The sequence below is a fragment of the Bemisia tabaci genome, chromosome 1 (assembly GCF_918797505.1).
Source record: "Bemisia tabaci chromosome 1, PGI_BMITA_v3".
In the NCBI taxonomy this organism is placed as follows: Eukaryota; Metazoa; Arthropoda; class Insecta; order Hemiptera; family Aleyrodidae; genus Bemisia; species Bemisia tabaci.
The window spans coordinates 47,697,797-47,724,561 of NC_092793.1; the positions used below are offsets into that span (position 1 = coordinate 47,697,797).

General features: G+C 38.8%; 1 protein-coding gene and 1 long non-coding RNA gene across 2 annotated transcripts in view; one reads left to right on the plus strand and one right to left on the minus strand.

The window, feature by feature from the left end:
* Positions 1-17: 17 nt before the first annotated feature.
* The window catches only part of LOC140224960 (uncharacterized), a 57,359-nt gene continuing 30,611 nt past the window's right edge, over positions 18-26,765 (minus strand). The window contains exon 4 of the long non-coding RNA XR_011900180.1: positions 18-156. This is a non-coding gene — a long non-coding RNA (uncharacterized lncRNA). The remainder of the gene's footprint in view (positions 157-26,765) is intronic.
* Positions 3,260-26,361, plus strand: LOC109038886 (solute carrier family 2, facilitated glucose transporter member 6). Its single transcript, XM_019054138.2, has 8 exons — positions 3,260-3,538; positions 6,870-7,011; positions 9,271-9,555; positions 17,095-17,195; positions 17,772-17,958; positions 19,076-19,272; positions 21,901-22,172; positions 24,037-26,361. The coding sequence occupies exons 1-8, from the start codon at positions 3,440-3,442 to the stop codon at positions 24,317-24,319; spliced, it is 1,566 nt and encodes a 521-aa protein (XP_018909683.2). The 5' UTR covers positions 3,260-3,439; the 3' UTR covers positions 24,320-26,361.

The window sequence follows — 26,765 nt, forward strand, 5'->3', positions numbered from 1 at the left end:
GCCATCAATATGCAGGGTTATGGCCCATATTTACTTAATTTTCATTCAGGAAGTAGCAGTGGTGCCAATTTGATAGTGTTTATTACTGGTGGGATGGCTTGCAAATACAAATATTTTCACGCAAATAAATGTTGATATGAATGTACCAAGCCGGACCTGAAAAAAAGAAGAAAAAAGAACGGCGCGTCAAATCGCAAGTTGATAATAAAATACAATATGTGAAAGAGATAATAGTTGTTGAGGTGAACGATTAAGCACTTAATGATACAGGCATTGGATTAAAAACTTGAAATTGATAACAAGGAATACGAGCAATGTATTTATCATTATGATTTATTTTTGTATGAGGTGACGAGGGCGATACGAAGATAATGCACACTGATTCTGACAAGGGTCGAAGAGAGCAGCATTTGCGGATCCAGCAAATTTGCAACACTGCTTCTCTCCATTTAAACTTATGGAAATGTATAGATTCTAAGAGGGTTCAGGTGCTCCGAAAAGAATCAATTATTTAACATAGGTTTAAATGGAGGGAATCCGGTGTTGCCAAGTTGCTGGATACGCATGTGGAGAGCGGAAGAACGCAGTAATTTTTTCGCTCTGATACTTGTTTTAAGTATAAAGAAAATTAAGGTAATTTGGAGCAAAATAAATTATTGTAATCTTTTCATATTTTTTTTATAAGAAAAATAAACACATAAAAACTAAAAGAAAAAAACCAAAGACATTCATATTTTGGATAGGCACATTTTGATATTATTTTTAAAATTTCTTTATCACTGAGGATTGCACGCAGTCACCGGTGAAATTTAGTCCGTTGAACATCAAATCCATACCTGTAATAAATTAAACGCGAACTACACGCACAAAAGAAGAAGAAGAAGAAGAAGAAAAACTTTTCGTATATTATTTCCCGTTGAATTAATCAATAAAATCTTCGAATAAATGGTGCCCAATGGTCAACCGAAACATCGATAAGTTCTTTTGTACATTTTTTTGTATCACTCTTTCTTTTATAGCGTTATTATACCTAAGGTATCGACCATCAAATTGCGCTTTGTAAACTTTAATACGTTTGTTCCTTTTTTACATATACTTTCCTGAGCATAACATTTGAAAAATTTACAAAGCCGTCTAAAGATTTAAAGTTATAAAGGTACGGCACGTCTTGTAGTTGGGTGTCGAGGTAAGAATAGCTAGAGTGCCTTCATTTATAGGAAAGGCAACACGCACATCCGTAAAGGACGAATAGTTGTATCAAGGCGTTACTTTCATAAAACGCCATCGCACGCGTCTGAGCAAGAGGTGCCTCAATTCACTTTGAGCTAGTTCACATTTTAATACTGTTGCATTCCAGAATATTTCATGAATTTCACTCACAATCAGTCATTTGATTGATAGTGAGCAAGTTCAGACAATGCTAAAAAAGAAGTGATTTGCAGATTGCATTGGGAAAAAAACCCAAGCTATAGTTATACTCTGGTAAAAATTGGCAGTAGAATCTGTATTCCAAAATACTATAGACCTACAGCCGGCTGTAAGATTTCCAATAGCTTCTATAGACGGCTACACAATTTCTTACAGCCTTTTATAGCCGATGGCGATTAAGCAATAGCCAGGCGATAAAGTGCATGCTAAACGTAACTAATTTTGGATGCTAGGACTTAGTGAGTTTTTGGAATACCGCTCTCTTTTTGGGCCGCAGTATCTTGATTTATTTTGCGAGGAAAGCTCCGTACTTTTGATGGATCCCTGCCATTACTAATATATTAGAGCGCCTTCAATTTCGTATGATACTGTTCAATATCTCTGGTGTGAAATAGTTGCTTCAAGCGCTGTGGCACGCTGCGGCGCGGCAGGCGGGCAGCCAGCGCGAAACGCGCATTGACGCCTACAAACCTAACAGGGATACTTCACGCGTTGCGCAATGCGTGAAGTATCCCTGTTAGGTTTGTAGGCGTCTGTGCGTTGCCGCGCCGCTTTCTGTTAGACTCTAATATTTATACTCATTTTAGTTGATGAAAAAAATAGCTATTAAAGGAAAATATGATGTGTGTTTTGTCAATATTAAGGTGATTCCGTACAAACTTAAGGATTTACAAAGCACACGAATTTCTACACAATTTCTTCTAGCCTTTTATAGCCGATGACGATAAAGCAAAAACCAGGCGATAGAGTGTAAAGCCCGGCGATAGGAACTATAGCCCGCATCCATAAGTTTTTATCGCTTCGTATAGCCCGGCCGTATGATTTTCTCCGCTTTCTACAGCCAGCTATATGATTTTCTATAGCCTTCTTTAGTCGGCTATAAGTACTCCTATGGTATTTTGAAACGCAGCTCCTATCGCCAATTTTTACCACGGTAGCTTGATGATAAAATTAGATTTCATTTGAGGTCACGCTAATTTCTTAGCATTCAGCATTCTTTTAGTCGAATTTATCATCTTCTCCTCAAGACAGCAGTTTCCCCCCATCTTATCTGAGCGTAACACAAGTTTTATACAGCGCATAATATTTTTATATGCAATTAAGTTACATAGTTTCCAACATTTGAAATTCGATGAAAAGGTGTCTTCTCCAAATATCCTTTTGAGAGAATTTTTCGATGCAAGATTTGACTGCAGGGGACGTTCCTCAAAAAGCGGAATCCAACGTTCAAAAACAGATTTAAATTCTGAATGCGTCTACCGTGACTCTACATAAACTTTTACTGGCATGCGTGCCTCCTCTTACCTTGTCAACTAGACCATCGAAAAAAGCGATAGTTATTGCAGTCTGTAATGCAACAAGTGCAGTCTCATTGTGACAAACCTCGATGATCCGAATCACTCCTTACTACGTATCGTAAATGCAGCTCAGTGCAGCGTTGCCAACTCCAGCTCATTCATCAAACACTCTCACTTGAAGCAACGTAAATACCATATCGATCTGGCACAGCACAGAGCGCACAGCTGAGCGGGAGCGCAGCGCAGCGTGTCACAGTGGAGCGAGTTGTTAGGAGAAGTTGGACACGGACATTTTCTTGGATTTTGAAAAGCTTTCACACTCATCAATACGAATCGTAGAGATTTGAACGTGCTTTCATAAATTTCCTCGTGAAAATTTCCAAAGGAAGCACCCCTCATTATTAATGTAACGGGGTAACCCTTAAAATTTGAAGTCTAAAAAGTTATGTCCAAGCTTGCCCGATGCTCGCTCCACCGTGCGCGCGCGGTTTCGCGGTGGGCGGAGCCTAGTGAGTTACGTAGGGGCCGCCAAGGACGGTAGACAAAGATCAGACAGTTTGGTTTGGATGGCTACGGATCGTTGACCAGTCATGTAGTTTCAGTGCGCAGATCCGAGCAGATGCGATTGCCTACAGTAATCGTAACGCAAAGCATGCTTTGCAGTTTTGTTACTAGTATATGAGTGTTTGTGTATTAGGGGGTGAAACTCCATCATGTCTGATTCCCAGGAGACGATTAGTGCGCATGACGAGGTCCCCCTTGTGCCGAGAAATACCCGCTATGGATACTCAAGCAAATCTACATACGCACAGGTGAGACCCATCTAACAGTTTACAGTAAAGACGGGGTAAGATTAGACTGCTTTCGCAAAAAGGAACTACTCACCATTGCTCATTTTAGAAACAAAGTATGTGTTGTAAGTCTCCCTATGGAGATGGGTGCTTTTAGAGCATAGGATAATAATAGTTCCCAAATGCTACAATAGAGTCCAATTAAACACTTAAAATACTCGTTCCCTCATCTACAGTTCATAATGAAGACGTTGACCCTCATGAAAACTTCCAAAATTAACTCACAAGCAACTAGAAACCAACATTTTTATTCTACACATACTAATGGTAAATTCAAATTTCCCGCTCGTGAAAAAAAAAAAAAAAAAATCAACGTAAATCAAATCAGTAAATAAAAACAAAATACAGGCATGTTTGTCAGGCAAATGACTGGAGCTTGGCACCCACAGACATTATCTATCCTCTTTTTTAAAAAAAGGAAGTCCTCTCTAATCTCATTAAAAAGACATCGCGCAGGAGAATTTTTCCTTCGTCTAATACACTAAGATTATTTTAGTGCTCGACTTGACTCGAGAATACTTACATTTTTCGCGACCGGAAAGTGTGGATTGCGACGTATGCGAAAAATGTCCCATTCTCTTTTCTGAGTTGAATTTGGAAAGATTAATGCGTACGATTATTTTACGTAATATATATAAATAAAAAAATCCCGTTACTCTGTGGAAAAATGGTTTTCAGGGTCATCCGCATTTATTCCCCCCCCCCCCCCATCCTCCGATATTTCCCGGAGTTTATTTTATATGGAGAAGATATGTCGTAAATTTTCTTTTGCTAATGAAAATTTCCCTAGAAATTCCAAGGGTTAACTATGAAAGTTGCACCATTGAAGGGCCGAAAGTATCATAGTTTTGATTACGGGACCATTATTAGGAACCGGATAACATGGGCGAAAATTTTCACTCGCCAAAAAATTTTGAGGTGAATTTAATTTTTTTTTTCGTTTTCTGAATAATTACGTCTCTTATATTACTGAGCATGCTTAAACTCCTACAGAAAATTTTCACGAGGCAACATCAATGATAAATCACTTAAATTTGACTTCATGTGGAGCGCAGCGGTTAATTACTTTTTTGTAAGTAGTCCCAGTACTTATCTTCATGAAGGGAGTTAAGGATGATTTTCTCAGAATGCATCTCGTATCTTGAGTAGATACACCTGAAAGTTCAAAAACTTCGCCTTACAAATTATGAAAATGAGGCTGTCTCCACTTATCATCTAAGCAAACAAATATTTAAAAACTTTATTTGAGAACATATAGACTGGTACTTGACTGGAAAATATCCTTTTCAAATAGACTTTATTTACCGAATTAATATCGTCATTTATGAGAATAATTCGTCGCCTTGTCTGACAACATGTTCCGAATGAGTCGGAAAGTTTAACGTCATGCCTACCAGTGGGTCAACATTTTATTTACCGCAATTTTTTCAACGTTCGACAATAGAAGCTCATCATTATTTTTTTCATCCATTCCTGTTTTTTTTACGTTGAGATTATGCGGGATTATCTCTCGCAGAAATAGGTCGCAATATAGCAGCCGAAATGGCGTGTGATTTTAACAGGCAAGTGGGAGTTCGTGCTTACTGCATGGCCATAAGCTTTAAAAATTGTAGTCTGTTCAGGCATCAGGTGCTGTTCATGCAAGAACTCCATTGATAAGCTCACATTCCTCCTCTACGAGAAAATATGACTGATATGGAGGTAAAGACAGGGGCGAGAGATAAAAAAGAAGAGTGAAAAATGAGTCCTGAAAACGAGCAGTGCTCTGAAAAAAAGTATGGTTTGAGGTACAATGATAAGTTAATCACTAACAGATTCAATAATATAGCAAAAACCGTACCTCTAATAGCATTCTTTAAAAGTATGGTAAAGATGTCTCCTTACCCTGTCCCCTATTACCCTTTCCTTAATTGTGATATTTACCTTACAGCATCACTGTGTCAAAAATCAAGTAGACTCCTGATAGAGTTTACCATAACTCTGGTAAAAATATCCACCTTTTTTTCGGTGCATAGAGTCATAACAAGAGAAGCCCCCTATTCAGGGCCTCCCAAAAATAACTACATTAAAATTATATTATGAATAATTTATTTTTGAAAATATAGTGTAATAGTGCGTAAAGATCGCACACTGGCAGCAGTTTGAAGCACACTAAATAGTTAAAAAAAAATAAAATAAAATAATTTTAAAAAAAAATAATGGGAGGCTGCGCCCGCTGAAAAAAAAAATTTGAAATTTTTTTACCAGACTTAGGGTGAATTCTATAATGATTACTTGATTTTTGACACTTTTGTACTGGAGAGTAAAGGTAGCCAGACATTGGGCAGCATTTACCGTAATTTTGGTGAAAGCCATTGGAGCTACGGTTTTTGCAACCATGGCCGGCTTCACCTACTTGCCGCCCCTGGGCCGCCTGTATTTTGCCACCCCCTTCTCATTCGTTTCGAAACTCGATAAAAGCCATCAAATGAACGTGTCAGCGGGGGAGGGGTGCATAAGACGCATTTACTCGTGTTGAACACATTTTTTGGGAAAGCCCTGTCAACACTACTAGCAAAAGTTCATGGAACTTTGCGCGAAAGTTAAGTTCCGTAAACCTATCTCTATGCGGACAAGGCCTTCCATTCATAAGAAATGAACGAAAAAATTATGAAAGAACAAACATAAATGTGGTTTAATGATTTTAAATTCCGCGCGCCTATCAGACCGCACTGTGTTTGACGCAATGCGTGAAGTATTCATGTAGTCTTGTAGGCGCTAATATGTGTTACATGCCGATCGCCGCACCGAGGGCTTCTCCTAATCATCTCAAATCCTCGTCATCATTTCTCTCTAAGTAAGTCGCGCCGTTCCAGGCCAAATTGCGTTTTTCTCTCTCTTAACTCGACTTATTGAAGGTGCTGTCTCTTGCATCACTAAGAGACGACAAAATTAGAAATTACTATACTCTCAGAAAATGAGAGATTTTGTCGCCTTTTCTCGTCTGTAATTTTGTTTTTATAAATCCGATTTTTTTGATACCTACACTTTTAAAAAATTGCAAATTTTTGCTGCTCCTTAGATTTGCCGCCATGGGCCGCGGCCCATGTGGCCACCCCCTAAATCCGGCCCTGTTTGCAACAATGGGGTCTGTTGGTGATAACCATACTTATACATCATTTTAACTCAACCATTTTTTCATCGCTCTTATGTTATAGGTATGTGAAGAATTAATTTTTAAATCGTCATGTGCACCAAAATTTGTGAACGTTTTATTTTGCTTACATGGCTCTAATTCACGGAAAATTTTAAGGTTTCAGCAGTGCTCATTCAGAGCTGGTTGTTCATCGACCTAGGGCTACAGATGACCATGCCTACGCTGGTTCTTGGTGCACTTCACAGAAATCCTGACGCAGCCCCTCTCGATTTAGACGATGACCAAGCATCATGGTTCGGTAAGCGGCTTAATTGTAAGCTCTCTAACTCGGAAAAAGCCGGTTGTCAAGGACCAGACTGCTCAATCCCTCCTAAGAAAGAGCGCAGTGTATGGGGGACATTCTTCTTTAAAAATGTCTTTAGTTTAAAAATGAAATCCTGATCGATTAAAGGCAAAAAATTATGCAAAAATAATAATAGAAATTTAAATACAAGCGCATAAAAAATGGACCGGTCTATAAGACGCTAAGTATGTAATCGCGCCTATACGACGAAGTTGCCAAAAAGTTAGAGTGCGCCAGATAAACTGCATTTTGTGATGAAGGACTACAAATTCTGGCTCAGTTTAGAAACATCATTTGTACAATTAGTGTCCCTATGCAATTAAATGTTTTTCCGGATGAGCCTGCAGAAATTGTAGTTCCTCATTATAAAATTAAGGCTAAATTACCAACATAGTTTTTCGCCGTTTGTCAGCTAATGGTAGCTGTTTTCCCCTCTTCACATAGGTTTGCATACACTTTGTTCAATCTCTTCCTTTTTTCGAACAACGTAATCCCCAAATCTAGGTAATTTATTCTTTCCCTGCATGTTTTTTTTCTTTCTTTTTTTTACATTTTTTGCACTACCATTAATCTTTATTTATTGAGGTGTTAATGGCGTATTTTTTGTTAAAGACGTGTAAATACAATTGTAAATCAACCAGCCTACCCATAAGTACATCATTTTTTGGTTTTCTAAAATAGCTCAGCGATGACCGAATCTTCTGTTTAGAAAATCCTTGAACCCGAAGTATTAAGATTTCCCGGTACTAAAAATGACCGTTAAGAGAAGAATGGTCGAGTTGAAAGAACCTCTCACCTTGTTATCACGCCGACACGAATGATGGTGATAAAAATATGTTTTAAGACTATCAATAAATAAACGCATGACTCCAATGTCGTGGGAGGTGCCTAAGAGAAGACCACACTTTCGTTGAATCGGATTTCAAGGGAGCGAAAATAAATCTTTTATCTACATCTCCCCGTTCAGAAGTCATGATAAAGCTGATTATGATATACATTGTGATACTCACATATTAAATTGTGATAGTTTACATAGTGCTGATTTTCCGCTCAATTAATTTAAAAAAAATGTGCCTTAATTAAGGATTCACGTGACGATCAGAGGCCCGTTTCTAGTCACGTTTAAGACTGATAAAGATATCAAAAACACCTCGACCTATCCTAATGACTCCTTTTGAAGCGTGCCACACAGAAAGGGCATGCTCTCTAAGAATGAGTCTCGTAAAAAAGCATGCGTTTTACAGTGTTAACCTAGCTCCCTTACATTATGAACACACGCGATACGTAATTTAACAGTTGCTGCAGTAATCTCCGTTTGCAGACAGCTCTGGGGTAAATTCCCCAGTGCATGCATATCACTGTCAACCTAGGTACCCCTGTTCTCCACATTGTATCGAGGGGAGTTTGAACGCCCTGTCATTGGCGGATCCAGCAATTTGGCAACATCGATTTTCTCCATTTAAAGCCATGGAAATATATCGATTCTTGGAGGGGCCTGGTGCTCCGACCAGAATCGATTATTTAACATAGTATTTAGGTGGACGAAATCCAGTGCTGCTGAATTGCTGGATCCGCTTCTGGATATATTAATGCTCGGTGTAGTCATTCTTTAAAGTCATTGAAGTCATTGAAGTCGATGAAAGTCATTTTTCATCTCTGCGCCCTGTGGTATTTCACTCAGGTTGCTTTCCCCGCAAAACAGTGTGGCTTGTGGGCCCACAACTATTTTACCTAGAGACAAGTTACCCTCCACTGGCCTCTTGGCGACGGGTTGAAGCTTTTATTTTCGGGGATTCAACAATTCCTCATGGGCAATAAGAAGGGAGCAACAGTCATCTTTCTTTTTTCGGCTGTCGACCTACCTATATTGTGGATGATGAGCTTCGGGTGACGTTATGAGCCAAACAAGTTTCCCAAACTTCGGCTTGTTGCAAACTCCAGTTTGCAAAAAAAAAAACTGCCAACACGTTGTTCAACATCAACCATGTAGGTAAGTAAACAATGGAATGCTGAAGTCCCGAAAGAAAAGCTTCCACCATTGCCATGATACCAGTGGAGGGGTCTTGTCTCTAATTTCACCACTTTGCTAGGTACATTATACAGTTTGGTTCATATTTTTTAGTGTTTCTCTTTTCTTGTTGTATTTCAGGAGTACAAATGTAATTCAAGTTTGAGATATAATTAAGTTCTTATTGGTCTTTCTCCTTGTTACAGGGAGCATACCGGACTTGAGTCTACCGTTGGCGAGTTTGTCCTCGGGGTTGTTCCAGGACACGTTCGGGCGAAAGGGTTCCATGATGCTCGTGACGATCCCCCTCTTCAGCGGCTGGCTCCTCCTGTATTCAGCTCGCTCCATCACGACCCTCTACGCGGTGGCCGTCATCTGGGGGCTCGTCGGAGGACTTTGCGAGGCCCCGCTCATGTGTTACATGGGCGAGATCGGCGAACCCCACCTCAGGGGCACCCTCTCCTCCATCTCGACACTGGCCACCCTGACAGGTAAATGTCCCATCTCAATGCATAAATGAGAGACGAGGAGAGTCCCTCCACTGGTGGCTTCTTGCCGACGGGTGGAAACTTTTACTCTCGGAGTCTCAATACTTCCTTATGGACAATTATACTCTAAAAAAAATTCTCGGCGTTTTTACCAAGGTCCGCTGGTACCTTTACCATCTCACTTTTTTTACCAATTATTGGTAATTTTACCAAGACAGACTGGTAAACTTACCTAAAAACCGGTATTTTTACTGTTTTTTTTTCAGGTAAGAATACCACTTTTATTGGTAATCAATTCCCGGTAACTTTGCCATTTTATCTCGGTAATTCTACCATAGTCGATATTAAATATTGGCGTTTTTACCAAGGCCCAGTAAAATTACCGAGAAAGTTCAATAATTTTACCGAGATTTCTCGGTAAAATTGCCAATTCCATAAATGGTAATTTTACCAAGAAAAAACTGGGATCAAATAGAACCCTGAATTCTTGGTAATTTTACCCTTTTCTCAGTAAATACACCGAGATTTTTTTTTTTTTTCAGTGTAAGGCAGCAATAGTCATTCTTCTTTTTCGGCTGCAAACCTATCTACTACCTAAGTAGTAGTGATCGCGATAAGTTGCGATTTGACGGGAGAATGTATCGCGATTTTATTGACGTCGATTTATTGCAATAATATCTAATAAAATTTTATTGCCATTTCATCACTTACAAAGGCTGTCCCAAAAGTATTGCACACTTCTCTCTTTTGAGAAAAAGGTAAAAGCTACCGACATGCGGTTTAGACAGGGCTGTAAATTGAATCTTTAGCTTGAAAACAAGACCAAGTGCAGGCATCTGACTTAAAAATTGCCAAAGTTACATCACTTCGACGTTGACGTGTAAAAATTGACCCTAGCGAAAACTATTGAAATGCACTTTTGAAAATTTCATAAAAATTGATAATTTACCGCTGAGCGCTTTCGTAGGCTCTGTTTACTTCGCCGACTTCAGTTGGCTTCAACGACGCATCTCACTTATCAATACGTCCATAAATGAAGGTGTACCTTCTAGGAACTCCGCACAAATTGTTTTACGGCCTCGTTTCTTTACAACATACATACAATAGATTCTTGAGCTTATGGTTCGATCATTGATCTCAGTACTTGAAAGTAATGTTGCCTGTTCTCCATCATCAAACATGAGTCATCTGCAGTTGGCTCATATGATTTTCCATTAGGAATTTTTTGGAATCGGCATTTTCGGCTGATTATGGTAAGAAAAGTGCGCCCATCCCAAGTAGCAGTCATCGAGAAAAATAGCGATTTTATCGGTTGATTATCGGGATTTTATCGGTGGCAATTTATCACGATATTATCGAATAAAAAATTCGCTATTATGATGATTAAATCGCTATTCATCGCAATTTTTTGTTCGAAAAAATCGCGATCAATTTTTGTCGATAAAATCGACATTAAATCGCCAAATATCGCGATTTTTGTTTCGATATTATCGCGATAAATTGCCGGGCGATAAAATCGCGATTTTATTGCAACAAGATCGAGGATTATCGCTCAGAAGTTGATGATCGCGCCGATAAAATCGCAATATATCGCGATTTTTCCGTTGAAAAATGCTACTTGGGATATTCCTGTCCATCCTGCTTTCATCGTTGTGCATGAATTCAATCCTTCAGTAAAATTTTTCATAATCTTTAACATCTTGGCACGCCCAACAGTATTAAATTGCGTAGTAGTTACGAAGTTTCTTTCATTGATTAATCAGTAGGTCAGAATGGATATCTTGAATTCTTAACCCCGGCTATCAGGAACACGATGTAAAAAATAATGAATAAATAAACAATAGTGGCTAAAAACAGGTTATTTTACTGCCGTCTAAAGCACAAAGGCATTTTAAAAGGAGCCAACTAATCGATTGTATCAAAATTATGAGTAGAGGATTCTTTTTGAAAATTTTCTTTAAATTTGTTATCCTGCGATGGAGTTCAAAATGTTTACAGCTTAATTCACAGTGTGCGTTCACAATTTAGTGATTTCATGAAAAAAATGGTACATATATCAAAATGCCTCGAATGTATGGCAACGCGGGAAAGACTCTTGGGTTTAAAGTTAAATTTTGCAGAAGATTTTAACTGCTACCACATAATTTTCCGTCTTTCCGATCAAATATTACGTAACTTACTTTGGGACGCGACTGAAAATGAGGTAAGGTGCGTCATAAGCGAGAGATAAGGAACCAAAGCCGGTAAAGTCAGGAAAAGGCCCTCTTTTTTTATTTTCATTTATTTTTTATTTTTTTTTAAAAAAAGATAATTTTTAAGCGATTTTCGAAAATTCGGGTAGATTCCATTACGAATGGAGTTTTGCAAAGGATAAACGGAAGTTTGCCCAAGTCCCTGGTAAAAATTGGCAGTAGAATCTGTGTTCCAAAATACCATAGACCTACAGCCGGCTGTAAGATTTCCACACAGTTAAAAAAAAAAATACACAAGCTTAAGTTTTATACGGGAACTGGGTCAAATGATTTCACAAGCCTTGTGTCAGCGTAAAAACTCGCACACATCCCCGAGTATATACTTGAACAGATTCGTGTTAAAATAGTCCATACTTTGATATTCATACACATCATTGTAAATGTTTTTTAAACAATTTTTTCCACAATTTTTACTCGTGTTCCAGAAAAAAAAACCCAACCCTGTGAATAAACACACAAAAAACACCGAAGTTTATTCCTAGTATTGTGTTTTTAGAAATAGTCATTGAGTTTGAATAAACTCGAAAGTTGTCGATTTATTCCTAAACTCAAGAGAAAAAAAATACAAAATTTGAGTATAAACGCTGATCATTTGTGTAAATTCAAGCGAGTTTTTTTTTTTTTTCAGAAATAGCAAGGCTTGTGTAAATATTTGACCCAGTTCCCATATAAACTTAAACTTTAGTTTTTTTTTCACATCGTTGTGCAAATTCCACTGAGCACAATGGAAGAAGTTAGTGTCCCTCCAACAGTTATCAAAGAATTTCAAACATCACAAATTCGTATCATACTCATAAAAAAATCAAACAAGTTAGACTATAGAAACAAATCTTTGGATAGAAGATAGCACTACAATAGTAAAAGCGTTCTATATCTATCGAATGTTCAAGTGTTCAGGAAGCAATTAAATAAATATTCACCATAATCTTGAGATTTATTTATTCAACAGTGCATACATAGATGCCGCCAAATGACGGCTATGATGCATGTCAAAAAGCAGGCTGTGTTAAAAGATTAAGAAGAACAATCACCTATAAGAACTCTTTTGAATCTTATGCATTTCCTACTAAACAGAACGTTTTCAATTGATAGAAAATTGCTACTAAGTTACCTTCACGAGGTAGATCCTTAAAATCATTAGGAAGAGAATTATACATCTGTACACAGATAGAACGTGTCCGAAAAATTTCTAGGTTCCGTCCGGATGTACGCTTCTCCAAACTCGACAGTGTTGCCATGTGGCTACACTGTTAGAAATTTTAGAAGACTCCGGGGTGAGAATCACTCTTACTTCGCCTCCATTTTGCCCATGGAAAAATCGAGTGAAAATACGAACGAGTGACCGACGGCGCGGAGGGAACAACACTCCTGAACTCGGCGTGTAATGCACCCCGACCACAGGTGCTAATCACCACACAAAGGAGTGATTTCAGGAGAGGTGAGGGGAGGCTCGAGGAAGGGGCAATATGCTGCTACAAGAATTCACGCGACGCTACCGCGCAGGGTTTCAAAATTTCACGAAATCACGCCGATAGCGCTATCTGTCAATTAATGACTGAACTACTTTCTACGACATACTCAGCGCACGCTGTCAAATAGACATGGAAGTTCTTGCCATGAACATTAGTTACGGGTTTCTACAAGTTTATCACAATTGAAATTCGGATTACCTTAGTAATGACAACATTAACCATTTACCTTAGATCCTGCGACGATTTGTAGCGTAAAATTCCGAGCGCTCCCGTGTGGATTTGGACCCGAGCCGCGTTGGTGATAGTCCAGTGCTCTGCCACTAAGCCTCGAGGGTCGGATGGTTGATAAGGCTGAAATCACGCCTCTTATTCTCATGGGTCGCGTTTGTGCAGTAGTGCGCGCAATGGCGCACTCTCTGCTCGGGGTGAAAATCACTCCAGGTAAAAGTGGGGAATTAACAACTGATTCGCTGCAGCGATATTGTCTCGCTATCGCGGCAATTCACTTTCATGGAGAGTTCCGAACTCCTCGACGGAGTGATTTTCACTGCGCATCTCAGGTCACTCCGCATTTGACTCCGGGTTTCCCGAAAGATTTTTAACAGTGTATGCTAGTTGTTCATTCGTCTTTCCATTCGTAATCACTATAAATCACTAAGTATAAGGCAGCGGAGCCTTTTCGTAACGATGCTATCGTTCAAACACAATAAGTATATCACGCAATGGAATGCTTAATACGTTAAAAATATACAACGGAAGAACACTCGACCTGGGTTGCACAATTCACTTGGACATGGGTCTCGCGGATCGCGCACGCTCTAACTGAGGATCATGGGTATCTGCGTTGCGAGACGGGGACTTACTGCGCATGCGTGAACCAAAATATATACACAACCACTGTGTTTTAACACACGAACAATGAGCATTAACACACAGAGCTGTTAATTTGTGCACAAACTCGTGCACTTTCATATATTTGTAGTGTGTTTCTTTACATCATTTCAGAACTTAATCATACTAGTAGAGTATTTTTTCTCCCAATTGGTTAATTTATTTTAACACACAGATTTTCAGGTGCCCAACCGTTTTGAGTTTTTTTCTCGAGATTGCCTGTGTTTTATTTCTCTTTGCACCATGATGTTTTAGTCTACGAGTGTGCAAAACAACACCAACGTAAGAATATTTTCTTAGGACCGTAAAAACATTCTCTCTCGTTAATGAAAAGAAACACCGAGTCGTGATATTATTGTGCATCTTTTCTTAAGAGCTCAGAATATGTTGCAAGTGTTGTGTTTTTATTTTGAAAACACAAAGTTCTACGATTTCACTCAGTCAGAAGAGCCCTTGAGTAATTTTTGTAAGCATTTTTTTGTTATTTGTGTTTATTCATCGAGATTGTGCACTTTTTCTCCACCTCGAGTATTTTTACTCCAAGATTTTCAGAAGAAGTACACTGAAATTTCAAAAAACAACTACACAATAATACACAAGTCCATTTTTTTTTAACTGTGCAATAGCTTCTATAGCTGGCTACACAATTTCTTATAGCCTTTCATAGCTGATGGCGATGAAGCAATAGCCAGGCGATAAAGTGCATGCTAAACGTTACTAATTTCGGATGCTAGGACTTAGTGAGTTTTTGGAATACTGCTCTCTTTTTGGGCCGTAGTATCTTGATTTATTTTGCAAGGAAAGCTCCGTACTTTTGATGGATGCCTGCCATTACTAATATATTAGAGCGCCTTCAATTTCGTATGATACTGTGCAATACCTCTGGTGTGAAATAGTTGCTTCAAGCGCTGTGGCACGCTGCGGCGCGGCAGGCGGGCAGCCAGCGCGAAACGCGCATTGACGCCTACAAACCTAACAGGGATACTTCACGCGTTGCGCAATGCGTGAAGTAGCCCTGTTAGGTTTGTAGGCGTCAGTGCGTCGCCGCTCCGCTTTGTGTTAGGCTCTAATATTTAATCTCGCGGAGTCAGCGTTATTCAACCCATGATTTTGAAATGTTTGCACATCCTGTATGGATTATTCTCATTTTAATTGATGAAAAAAAAAAATATGTATTAAAGGATAATATAATGTGCGTTTTGTAAATATTAAGGTGGTTCCGTATCAAACTTAATTATTTCCAAAGTACACGAATTTCTACACAATTTCTTATAGCCTCTTATAATCGATGGCGGAAAAGCAATAGCCAGGCGATAAAGTGTAAAGCCCTGCGATAGGAACTTTAGCCCGGCTGCATAATTCTTTATCGCTTCGTATAGCCCGGCCATATGATTTTCTCCGCATTCTACAGCCAGCTATATGATTTTCTGTAGCCTTCTTTAGCCGGCTATAAGAATTCTTGTGGTATTTTGAAACGCAGCTCTTATCGCCAACTTTTACCGGGGGTAGCATTTTTGAACGGAAAAATCGCGATATTTTGAAATTTAGTTGCGATTTTTTACGATTTCAAGGCGATAAAATTGCTAAGATCATCAACACCTGACTGATTATCCTCGATCTAGTTGCAATTTTATGTCTATAAAATTGCGTTCGATAAAATCTAAATTTTATCTCAATTTATCACGATTTTTCGTTCCATTATATTACGATAAATCGCCGTCGATAAAATCGCGAATTTATTGCAAAGATATGAGATGACATTGCAATTTATCGCAATTTTTTATCAGATAATATTGCAGTTAATCGACGTCAATAAAATCGCAATACATTCTCCGATCAAATCGCAACTTATCGCGATCACTGCTACGTGGGTGGTCTTATTTTTCAGGCGTGGTGTAATTACGGGAGGGGGGAGGGGGTATTAAAAAGTAGAAAAATAAGTGCGTTACATACGAAAATATCATTGCGCAAACACGTACGTGTGACTCAGAAGGAATGTTTATTGTCAGATTGACAAATTCACAAAAGGAGGCGTTGTTTGCCGGTCATCGAACTCCGCGATGAGAATACTCTGACGAACGTTGACCTACTTACCACGGGTACATTGGGCCGATCTACGCCCGCGGTCGACATCGGCAAGGCGAGATCACCCACAAAATAGAATTTGACTGTAGGATAAAGGGATTAGAGGGTGAAGAGTGGAAGAATTTAAGGATTCATTTTTAGCGGACCGTGTCTTACATCGAAAAAAAAAGTTTCGGGCTATATAGACATACCGTCCGTTCCGGGCTCAGAGGCCGAAAGTTCCGTGTGCTGGGGAGCCGTAGCTTCGATTGCATCGAGTGCTACGCCCGGAAATTTCGGCTTCTGAGCCTGGAACACGGACGGTGTGTCTATAGATCCCGTAAGTACGGCCTCCACAGCCAGAGTTTTTTTTTCAGTGTGACGATTTGAAATCTTTTTTTTATATTCATTGTTTACACGACCATTCAGGAAAGGATTTACATACCATCAGTAACGCAATTTGTACGTTTTTATGACCCTTTTTCGCCCCGTTTTAACTCACCCAACACAAAATCTGCATTCATCGTACAATTTGCTATACCCCCGGGCACAACGTACCCTCAAAGTCAGTCAATTCTTCGGCAAAAAATTAAAAGTCTCTCTCAAGAAAATTATACAATTGTTCAATGGATCATCACGTAAAGCTAGAAATTAACCCCTTCTCATCAAGTGCGACTCGTAATCTTTGGATGCATCCCAGAAGTGCAAATACGTACTCAAACGCAGTTTTTGAAATGGTTGAACGCAATCACTAGATTGTCTCTATGAAACCGCTGACGGTCTCACACTCATATTGTGAATAATCCGATTTCTTTGTACCTGTGCGATGCACGTGCTTATGGTTTACATTATAATGTTCTCAGGGTCGTTCATGATGTACACGCTTGGTTACTTTTTTGACTGGAGGACGGCTGCATTGGTTTGCAGCGCATTTCCTGCCATAACTTTCGTTATTGTAACACAGGTAGGTGTTCATGCTAGACACTCGGGTCCCAGATTTTGTACGTGAGAATTGTAAGACATTGAAAAAAAAAAGATTACATTGTCAGTCTAATGATTGCGTATTTTAAAATCATAACTCATTCTAGGAACATCCCTCAGACAATGGATGGATGGTCGTGGATGGAACTTGAACAATATTTTACGGGTTGAAAGTTTGCCTTCATTTTCTGATGATCCTAGAATCCTGACACGCACACGGTCGCATCGCGTATCGTGTGTCGCAAAGAGCTCAAGCACCCCGCGAGAAGGGTCGAGTGTTGTGCTTTGCGATTATAAACTACTCGTTACAGCTCATCCCTAAAAGCACGCATCTGCGTAGGGACATATACTAGTAGTACAGATGTGAATTCTAAATCGAGCCAGAAATATTAGTTTCTTATTGCAAAATGTGGCCCAGTTATTCTAAAAAAAGTTCCGCATTCAATGAATCGCCGCCGATGAAAGAGTGTCAACGTATAAAATTAGCATAGAAATATGTTTATCGCTAGATTATTGCCTAAGAAAAATTAAATTAATCACGCATAATGTATAATTCCAGATGCCGGAGTCACCATCGTGGCTGATCGCTAGAAATCGGTTAGACGATGCGAAAAAAGCTTTGTGTTGGTTGCGAGGCTGGGTTGAACCGCACGAGGTCGAGGAAGAATTTCAAGATATAGTCAATTACACCAGGATATCGACTGGAGTAGGGACCATTTTAGACGATTCAGATCAATCAATCGAGGGTAATTATGTGTGTCCCTTTGTCAAGAGTGCTTAGAAAGAAGTAAATAAATGGTACCTGGTCAGAATGGAAACTCTCGGGATGGAGAGATATTTTCGTTAAAAGATATTTTCGTTAAAAGATATTTTCGTTATTTCGATTTCAGGTGTTCGTTGCGAACATCCTGTTTTTCGATCCATATCCATAGGTTTAAGTGACTTAGATCAATTGATACATCGCAAAGCACACCACGCCTCTGGAGAGTAGATTCTTCATTCCATGCGAGCATCTTCTATATGTATTTTGCCGGTATAAGGAAAAACCCCGTATGAGTATCTGGATGTTGCCAAATTTCACCTGTGCAACATTGGTTTTTAAAGGAATTTATGAATATTCTCCCCTGACATTATTTGGCGCTGTCGATTCAATTGCGAATAAAATTATCTGAAAAATTGGGGGAAAATGTACACAATTTTCCCTGAAAATTCTTATTTTATCAAAAGAAATTTGTCAACGCCTAAAGGCTCTTACGGTTTTTTCCGTAGCAGGGCAGCATGGAATATGCATGGAGCAAAAGTTCCTTTAAAAGCGACTTTCCGCTGTACGAAGGTTCCATCATGATCGGGCTCCATTGTCACGATTTAACTGGATTTAACATAATTTTTAAATTATTTTCAAGGTTATTAAAATGTGCTTGATGAGAATATTATTTTCCCGTCTATTGAAATAATATTTGAACGTTTTTATGACAATATTATAACAAAATCTGTTCAGAACATTCTTAAAAACTTTCTAACGGTATTTTCATTAACATTTTTTTTAAAAAAGCTGACCTACAAGTATTTAAACGAATCAGATACTCTATAATGAATCGATAAAAATGTCATTAAAGTCACAATATTGGTCGCTGATCGAAAATCGTTGATGGGTCAAGCATTTTTGGGTTTTGAATTCAATTAATTTATGAACCGAGTCATGATTTCGAGGTGTGTTACTCGTATTTGTATGATTATTGGTGGTGGAGAAAAGGATGTGCATGAGACAAGAGGGTTTTGAACCAGCGCGTGAGAGTAAATTTCAACACCCGTTTGAAACTTTTTGTATAAACCTGCCTAAAGTGCATTTTTTTCTTACTTCAGGTAATTCGTTAGGGAAGAAGGATGGCTACCTAAAAACACAATACAAGCAGATGACTGACAAGAAAATTCTGCGTCCCCTTAGGTTGATTTTCGCCCTGTTCTCGATCTGTGGAGTGGCATCAGTTGCGGGTAATAGGCCGTATCTGATCGGTGAACTGACCGAATTAGGTGTACCAATTAACCCTAAATTAGTATTGGTAAGTAATGGACTTTAACACTCTATTCAAAGAACGTAATTTTATAATTTAAAAAGAGCTTGTTCGGTGATTTTCTCATGCCTATTGAATTTCTTGAATGTAAAGAGAGCACAGATTCAACGAGAATTTTACCGAATTTTCTTGGACGAACTGAAATCACGAAAAACGAGCCAGCGGGCTGATTGTTGAAATTGGTAGACAAAACTATAGACAAAGAACAAAAAAGGAATATTGAGGGATCCCACAGCCACAGGTGAAAACGGGTGGTTGCAACGGACAAAGAAGAGAGGTAAAAGACTAACTAACGGCAGCCCACGAGAGGCCTTAGAGTTTATCAATGCATCATTCTCTCCCTTTGTGTTTTAGAACCAACCATTTCAACTAATAACATCGCTTCATTCTCCCTATGTCTACTTTGTCTATAGCTTTGTTTACCTATTTCAACAATCAGCGCCGCACGCCACACGGGCCAGCGCGAAACACGCATTGGCGCCTTCAAACCTAAGTGGATACTTCAAGCATTGTGCAATGCGTGAAGTATCCACTTAGGTTTGTAGGCGCCAGTGAGCCTCTCCCACTGGCAGCACGCCTCTCCGCTCTGTTCGGCTTTAATATTTATACTCGCATAGTCAGCGTTTTTTAACTCATGATTTTGAAATGTTAGCACACTCTGCATTGATTATTCTCATTTAAATTGATGGGAAAAAATATGTATCAATTTATCAAAGGAGACTAATAATTTAATGTGTGTTTTTTAAATATTGGTGGTTCCGTGTAAAATGTAATGATTTCTAAAGCACATTAATTTTTTCTTTTACATTTTGTAATATTATTGTGCTGCAGGGAGGTGTACGCGCAACGAAACGCTCAAAATTTGATGATATGACTCTGAAAGATCGATGTACAAATGGGTTAAAACTAAAGATTGCGTGCTTCTTGGTTTTTTTCCCCTCTTTTATTCATTTTTGCAGTTTCTGTCGGCACAACTGCGGCTCATTGAGAGTGATGTCGCTTGGAAAAGGTTTTACAAATATTTGTCACGTTTTAAAAATGTAAATGTTTTCAAAATGAAGTAATAATTTCGTAAAAAAAAAATAAAAAAAGTACCTATACATATATAAGGTATATTGTACATTCAATATTTTAAGGATAGAAATAAAACCAAATATTCACCAATGGCAATTTAAAAAGATGATACAAAAGGAGAAAGTAATAACATTTCATTTAGAAAATGAGCAACCATAACAACACCTCCTCCTCTCTCAATTTCTCATTTCCATATCGTCAATATAATTTTACATACCGACTAAAATATAACGCTTGGACCAAGTCACTGATGCTTATTTTACGTGTGGGCGTAAACTACTGGACAAAAAAGGTACGCGGACAAAAAATCGTCGACAAAATGTCCTGAAACCAAAACTAATATTAATATAAACTTCGAAGGATTCTGCCTTTTTCTATTTCACTCGAGGGGAAATGTCCCCTCCCGGACTCTCTTCCCCACCCGGTGACTGACGCTGCGCTGCGCTGTGCTGAACGGTTCAGCCTGAACCTTTCCCCTACGTCTGACCGTTCCCCACTCCTCTGTCAATCGAACCATATGCCACCGCTTACGTATTGTCGCTCGCCCACCCAGGTACCTAGCGGCCAGCGGTCAGTTGATGATAAATCTCGCTCATGCTCCTATACAGCTACGCATTGATTACGCCAGCTAATTACTTTCTAATAATTAGAATTTCTTCGATAATAGTTTTCTTTATTTATTCGACTGTATTTTTTTCTCTGTTCTACTGTGATTTCCTTGGTTCTCTACTGTGTTTTTCCTAAATCTCTGAGTCAGAAATCTGAAGCACTTCGGTATGCACCGAGTACTTCAGATGTGTGACCTGAAACCTTCGGTATATACCGAACTACTTCAATTGTCTGGCCCGAACTTCGGCAGATGGACCTTAACTTTTCGGATGCGTGATCCGAAAACTTCAGAGATCCATATGATCTCAGCCTCGGGTTACATGCACAATTTTTTTTCTCCGTGTTTCCTTTTAGGGGACGCAACTAAAATTTCAGTAAATTTTTTTCAGAAAAGTAAAGAAAAAAAAAGTGGCTAACGATGGTTCCTCACCTTCACGTGGTGTTGGCTGTTTTTACTAAGTGGGAACCTTCCATTTTAAGATATAGTCTATTTCTTGCCCTGCCATTATTATTCTACAAGTTAATCGTGGAGTGAAAATTTCATAATGTTTTCTATGAAATCTTCAAAATATAGTGATAAAAAATTTGCAACTACTACAAAATCGGCTCGCGAAGCGAGCCGAATGTCACTCGCGTAGCGAGCGACCGGGGGTCCAGGGGGCGTAGCCCCCGGCTAGGCGTGACGGGCGCGCGAAGCGCGCCCAGAACGGCTATATTAATATATACTCTCTGAAAAATTCGCTCCCAAATTCCAATTTTTAAGCATCAAAAAGTCAGTTTGAACTTTCCTCCCGCCATAAAGATCCATGTAATTTCGAAACTTCAAACACGTATTTCTCGAAATAGCAAAAACTGCACTTATGCACTATATCCTCCAAGCCCCTCAAATAAGCTCGTCGTATGATTCTGATTTATTCTGCATTATTCCTACAGATTGGAGCTCTGGTTTGCTTCACGTTGGGTGCTATGGGGAACGTGATATTTTTGCGACGCTTTGGGAAGCGAAACATCGCGTTGGTCTCTCACTTTCTCGGAGCGCTCTGCATCTTCGGCATCGGTGCTTACTGCTCTTACGCCAAAGTTTTCACTCCTGAGCCGCAACTTCGATGGCTCCCTGTCATCCTCTGGTTCACACTTCAATTCCTCGCCGGTCTCAGTATTATTCTTCTGCCCTGGCAACTCGTTAGCGAAGTTTTTCCTTTGACGTAAGTTAAAACGCCTTCGGGACGATGGGTATGCAACCCCGCACAACTGCCGCGTTCGAATAGTTATCGCCTCAGGTCAAGGGGCACTTTAAAGCTCATTGATGGTCGTACTACGGAAGCCTCTTGCCTCCGTTTGCGACGTTGTAGACTTCCTATCATAAATAATTTTCCCTTCGGTAAACCATTCAACGTTGATTTCTCGAAACCTTCCTTTAATTTTCTTCTCTATTATTATAGAATATTCTGTATAAAGAAGCCAGAAAATTGGCGTGACTCTATCCAAAAAATGAAAATAAAATAGAAGTGGGAATATTTGAATTACCGCAATGGAGATACGTGGTTTTGCACTTTGGTCATAAATATTCTCCATTACACATAGAGTTGTGCCCCAATGAAGGAGACAGGGCATACTAATTCGATGAAAATGGATCTATTCGCCGCTGCATGAGTGCTATCGTTACATACTCTATTTTTGACCTAAACAACGCATCCTGGGCGTGACATGGGTAGTATGCACAGAGACAAGTAAAGATCCTCTCCTAGCATTCCTGCAATTTTGCCGTGCAAAGTAAAAACGTCGCATGAACATTGAAATTTTGCCGAATCCCAACCGATGAAATGTGGTTTTTTCAAAGGGAAAGTTATGAATATTTTTCATTGAAACTTTTGGAAACTTCAGATCAAAATGGCAACATAATTCACTGAAAAAATTTAAGGAGAAATATTCGCAATAAGTTTCCCAGAAGCATCTTTTTTTACACAAAGATTTTCGGCAACACCCGAAGGTTCATACGACGTTCTTCCTGAGCAGGGCAGAGTGGAAGAAGCTTTTTACGCTTGAGGATCCAACCTATCCTTGTAGATTAAAACAGTCGTCTGCCTTCTCATTGGCCGTTGAGCACCTTCGTGCCGGATGGTGAACATCCTCTTTTTATAGTAGATTGCTTCGGGCGAAAAAATGTGCATTAAATACGTAGAACATACTTAGCATTTTTTACTTCAGTTTTTTTTTAATGTCTGGGACGGCTTTCTCATAGCAGGAAGTCACAGAAGTACATTAAGTTATCCGTGAAATTTTAGATTCATTTGCATCTCATCTCAGCCTTGGTGCCCTCAGCGATAAAGACAAATATCTAAACCATTGATGAGATAGAAAAAAATTCGTTGAGTGCTTACGTTTGATTCTTTTTCACTCCATATTCATGACGGAAGTTGTAAGACTTATCACAGTAAACATTGAAGCATACCCAAATACCTATACCTCAGCCTTTTCCTATGATGTGTGCTGAACATACAACTTGAGCCAAATTAGCCAATGTAAAAAATGGACTTCATTTTGCCATTAGGAACTATAATTTCAGGCTCTTGTTAGAAACAATATTTGTGCCGTAAGTCTATACAGATAGGTGCTTTTATGGATGAGCCTGAAATTTTAGTTCTGAATAGCAAATGCGGTCCAAATGTAGTTTGGTAGGCTGATTCTGGTTCAATCTGTCCATTTGGACCACGTTTAGTCATTAGGAACTACCTTTTCTGGCTCATCCATAAAATCACTTATGTGCATAGGGTAAGGGTATATACGTTGTTTCTAGACTAAGCCATAAATTCCGTTTCCTCATTACAAAATGACGTACATTTATAATTGTTATGTAAAAACCATAACTTTGTCAGCAGTCTTCATAAAGGAGATTTTTCGGATACACTGAAAAAAAACGTCGGCCGTGGAAGCCGTACTTACGGGCTACAATAACATCTACAAAGCCCGTAATTGTTTTTTTTTCAGTGTATAGAGCTGTACCTAACCATTGTCCTTTCCAATCATGCATAAGCTAGAAGAATACTAATACCGATTCTTATTTTGCAGAGGTCGCGGACTCGCCAGTGGTATCGCAGGCGCTTGGGCTCACCTCTCATCGTCTATATTAGTCAAATCGTACCTGTACACGGAGTCCTTGATTAGTCTCAGCGGCATAATGTACCTTTACGGTTGCGGCACCGTTGTCGGCCTTATTTATTTGTATTTCTATCTACCGGAGACAGAGGGTAAAAGTCTGGAGCAGATAGAGACGTACTTCACCGATCAACACGATCGGAAGGAGAAATTCTCGATCGGCAGGCCGTCCTCTTTCAGTCACGCTAGTCCGTGAAAGCTCCGTCGAGTTATCGAGAAGAAACTGAAGGAAGATATTGGAAACGCTCGAATGATTGATATCTGAAGCGGCAGATACACTCGCGAGTTACAAGCGCTTGTTGAAAGTGAAATACCAATAATAGGAAATCGTGATTTCGATCGTTCGACGTCGACCTATCGAAATCCTCCTTGCCTATTGGTGTTTCGCTTTCAACAAGCGGTGTGTCTGGGCCTTAAGCTCTTAGGATGTCAGGTTTTCATGAGAGAGCCTATTTAACTTGCTTTGTTGGCCGTCGGCACTATTGATAGGGTCTTCACCTTCAACGAAAAACTTAAAGTTACCGGTTTTTAACTCCCAAAATCATAGATTGTTTCTTGTTTATCGTAGGAAGAATTTTCTTACAAGACGAAAAACAAAGCGCTAACGGCTAATGACGAAATCCAGATGCAAAAATTCGTAGTGCACACTAGTCAGTTTTTAGGATACTCTCAGCAACATGAAATGTTGTACTGATTGCATGTCATCTGCATTCTAACAGAAATGAATGCAAACTAGGGGGCCCGTAAGCAGCCATGCGGGGTCAAACATGCTGATCAATTAACATTACGAGTATTATCTACCGATGGTCGAAAAATCCTGTGTGTTAGCACTGTCAATTTCTCAGCATACCTGTGACAAAAACTGAAAACTTCTGAATGCAGATAGCTTAAAATAATCACGTTCTCTTCAAGAGTTTACCAGACTTTGGGAAAGTGCACCTCAAATTTTCATTTCCTTTTTTTTTCAAAATTGAAGTGCATTAATGTTTGGACTTGAAAAATATCTACGTCAATCATGGATAAGTACTTTATGTGTCAATTTGTGCCAACATTTCCATGTTTTTCTTTCTCTCTTTCTTTCTGTCGACGAGTATTAATTTTGTTACCCTCAGAATTTTGAAAGAAAATGTTGCCTTTCACAATGATATCTTTGCGGTCGCACTCGAGGTGCTCGGAGACCGAATGATAAGTGAACTATGATACTGAAAGAATGTTTAAATGCTCACGTTTTTTATAAAGCAATGTAAATCATAATTACATTACTCATTACTGTACGGATCGATGGAAATTACTAATTCATAATCACAAAAATTCATAAACTTGCCAACTTTGAAATCCTCCTCTGTGACTTGTTGTCTCCGAGTCTTTTACATGGCTTAATAGATTTACCATTCTATTTTTGTTTCCCATCTTCTTCTGTCAATGTGCCTTTTTATCTGGCAGAGGTATACTAAAATTGTTGACGAGTTTACCTATGAATTTTATTTATTATTTTTTTTTATTACGAAATCATAGTTCAGAAGAGCCATTTTCATTTTAGTCTCCGGAAAAAACGTTTAAAACAAGTTGGTGAGCATCTCATGATCCAGATTTATATTTGTACCAATCTATTCTTACGAAATTTCTACGTTTAAGGTGCTTGATAAGAATTTCATAATTTTCTTATGATGACCATTATGTAATATTATTATTTTTTAATGAATTAAAATAATTAGCTACTAAGCGATCTCTTTGGAATGAAGAGGTCTATATTATGACTGTGATAACTACATATTTGCTTGTACTTTTTTCTCTCTAAATGTAAAACTTTTGCAGTAAATGTGATAAGTCTGTAGAAAATATTGTGATGTAGTCCCTGCAATTTTCCTTGTTCTTTGTCGTTATGTTTATGTTTAATTTTCTTTAATATGCAGATGCGGTTGAAAAGTAATTGACATGACAATATTTTGTAAAATGAATGGTAAATCCTGCTTTAATTCTATTTTTGCACAATTATTTGTATGATACGCAAGATTTGTGATACCAAAGACGTTACTATTTTTACAATGTACAAATATTTAATTCATTCGTATTTTTAACCAGACATACTCTCTCCGTTCTTTCGTCATCGTAGAGGAAATTCAAATTATGAACCAAATTTTTTACTTGTATTTTCAACTGCCTCTGTTTACAATACACAATCATGTTACCTCCTCAAAAGTAGCTCGTGATATTAAAGTATAGTGATATCCATGTAAACTGCGTTTTCTTTATTTATGAACCACGAAGAGTCGGAAATGCGCTAAGTATGAAAGTAAATAAAATTAGAAAGAGGGAGACTTTGTATACAGATATCTCTGTTTTTGCCCGTGCCGTGTTGTTAATTTTTTCATGAAACTTGACCATTACTTATATACCCTCGGCTCGGTGTGCACATATCTCTCTCCCCCCTCTCCTCCTCCCGCCCTCTCTCTCCCTCCCTATCTCCCCTTCTTCATTTTAACTTCCTTCCAATGTATTTTTTCATGAGATGTATGTAGAAAATGACTAAAAAAGAAAACAAGAAGGATCGGGAATGAGCAGATGAATGTTTAATTAAATCAATCGAGTCAATCGGTTGTGGTCGATGGAGATTTAAGGAGTACCTATACTTTGTGACACCT

Excerpts from the sequence above, each read along its gene's own strand:
- LOC109038886 (XM_019054138.2), top strand. The coding sequence starts at position 3,440 with ATGTCTGATTCCCAGGAGACGATTAGTGCGCATGACGAGGTCCCCCTT. Across the intron at positions 17,196-17,771 it reads CTTTCGTTATTGTAACACAG|ATGCCGGAGTCACCATCGTG; the intron begins GTAGGTGTTCAT and ends GTATAATTCCAG. Across the intron at positions 22,173-24,036 it reads AGCGAAGTTTTTCCTTTGAC|AGGTCGCGGACTCGCCAGTG; the intron begins GTAAGTTAAAAC and ends CTTATTTTGCAG.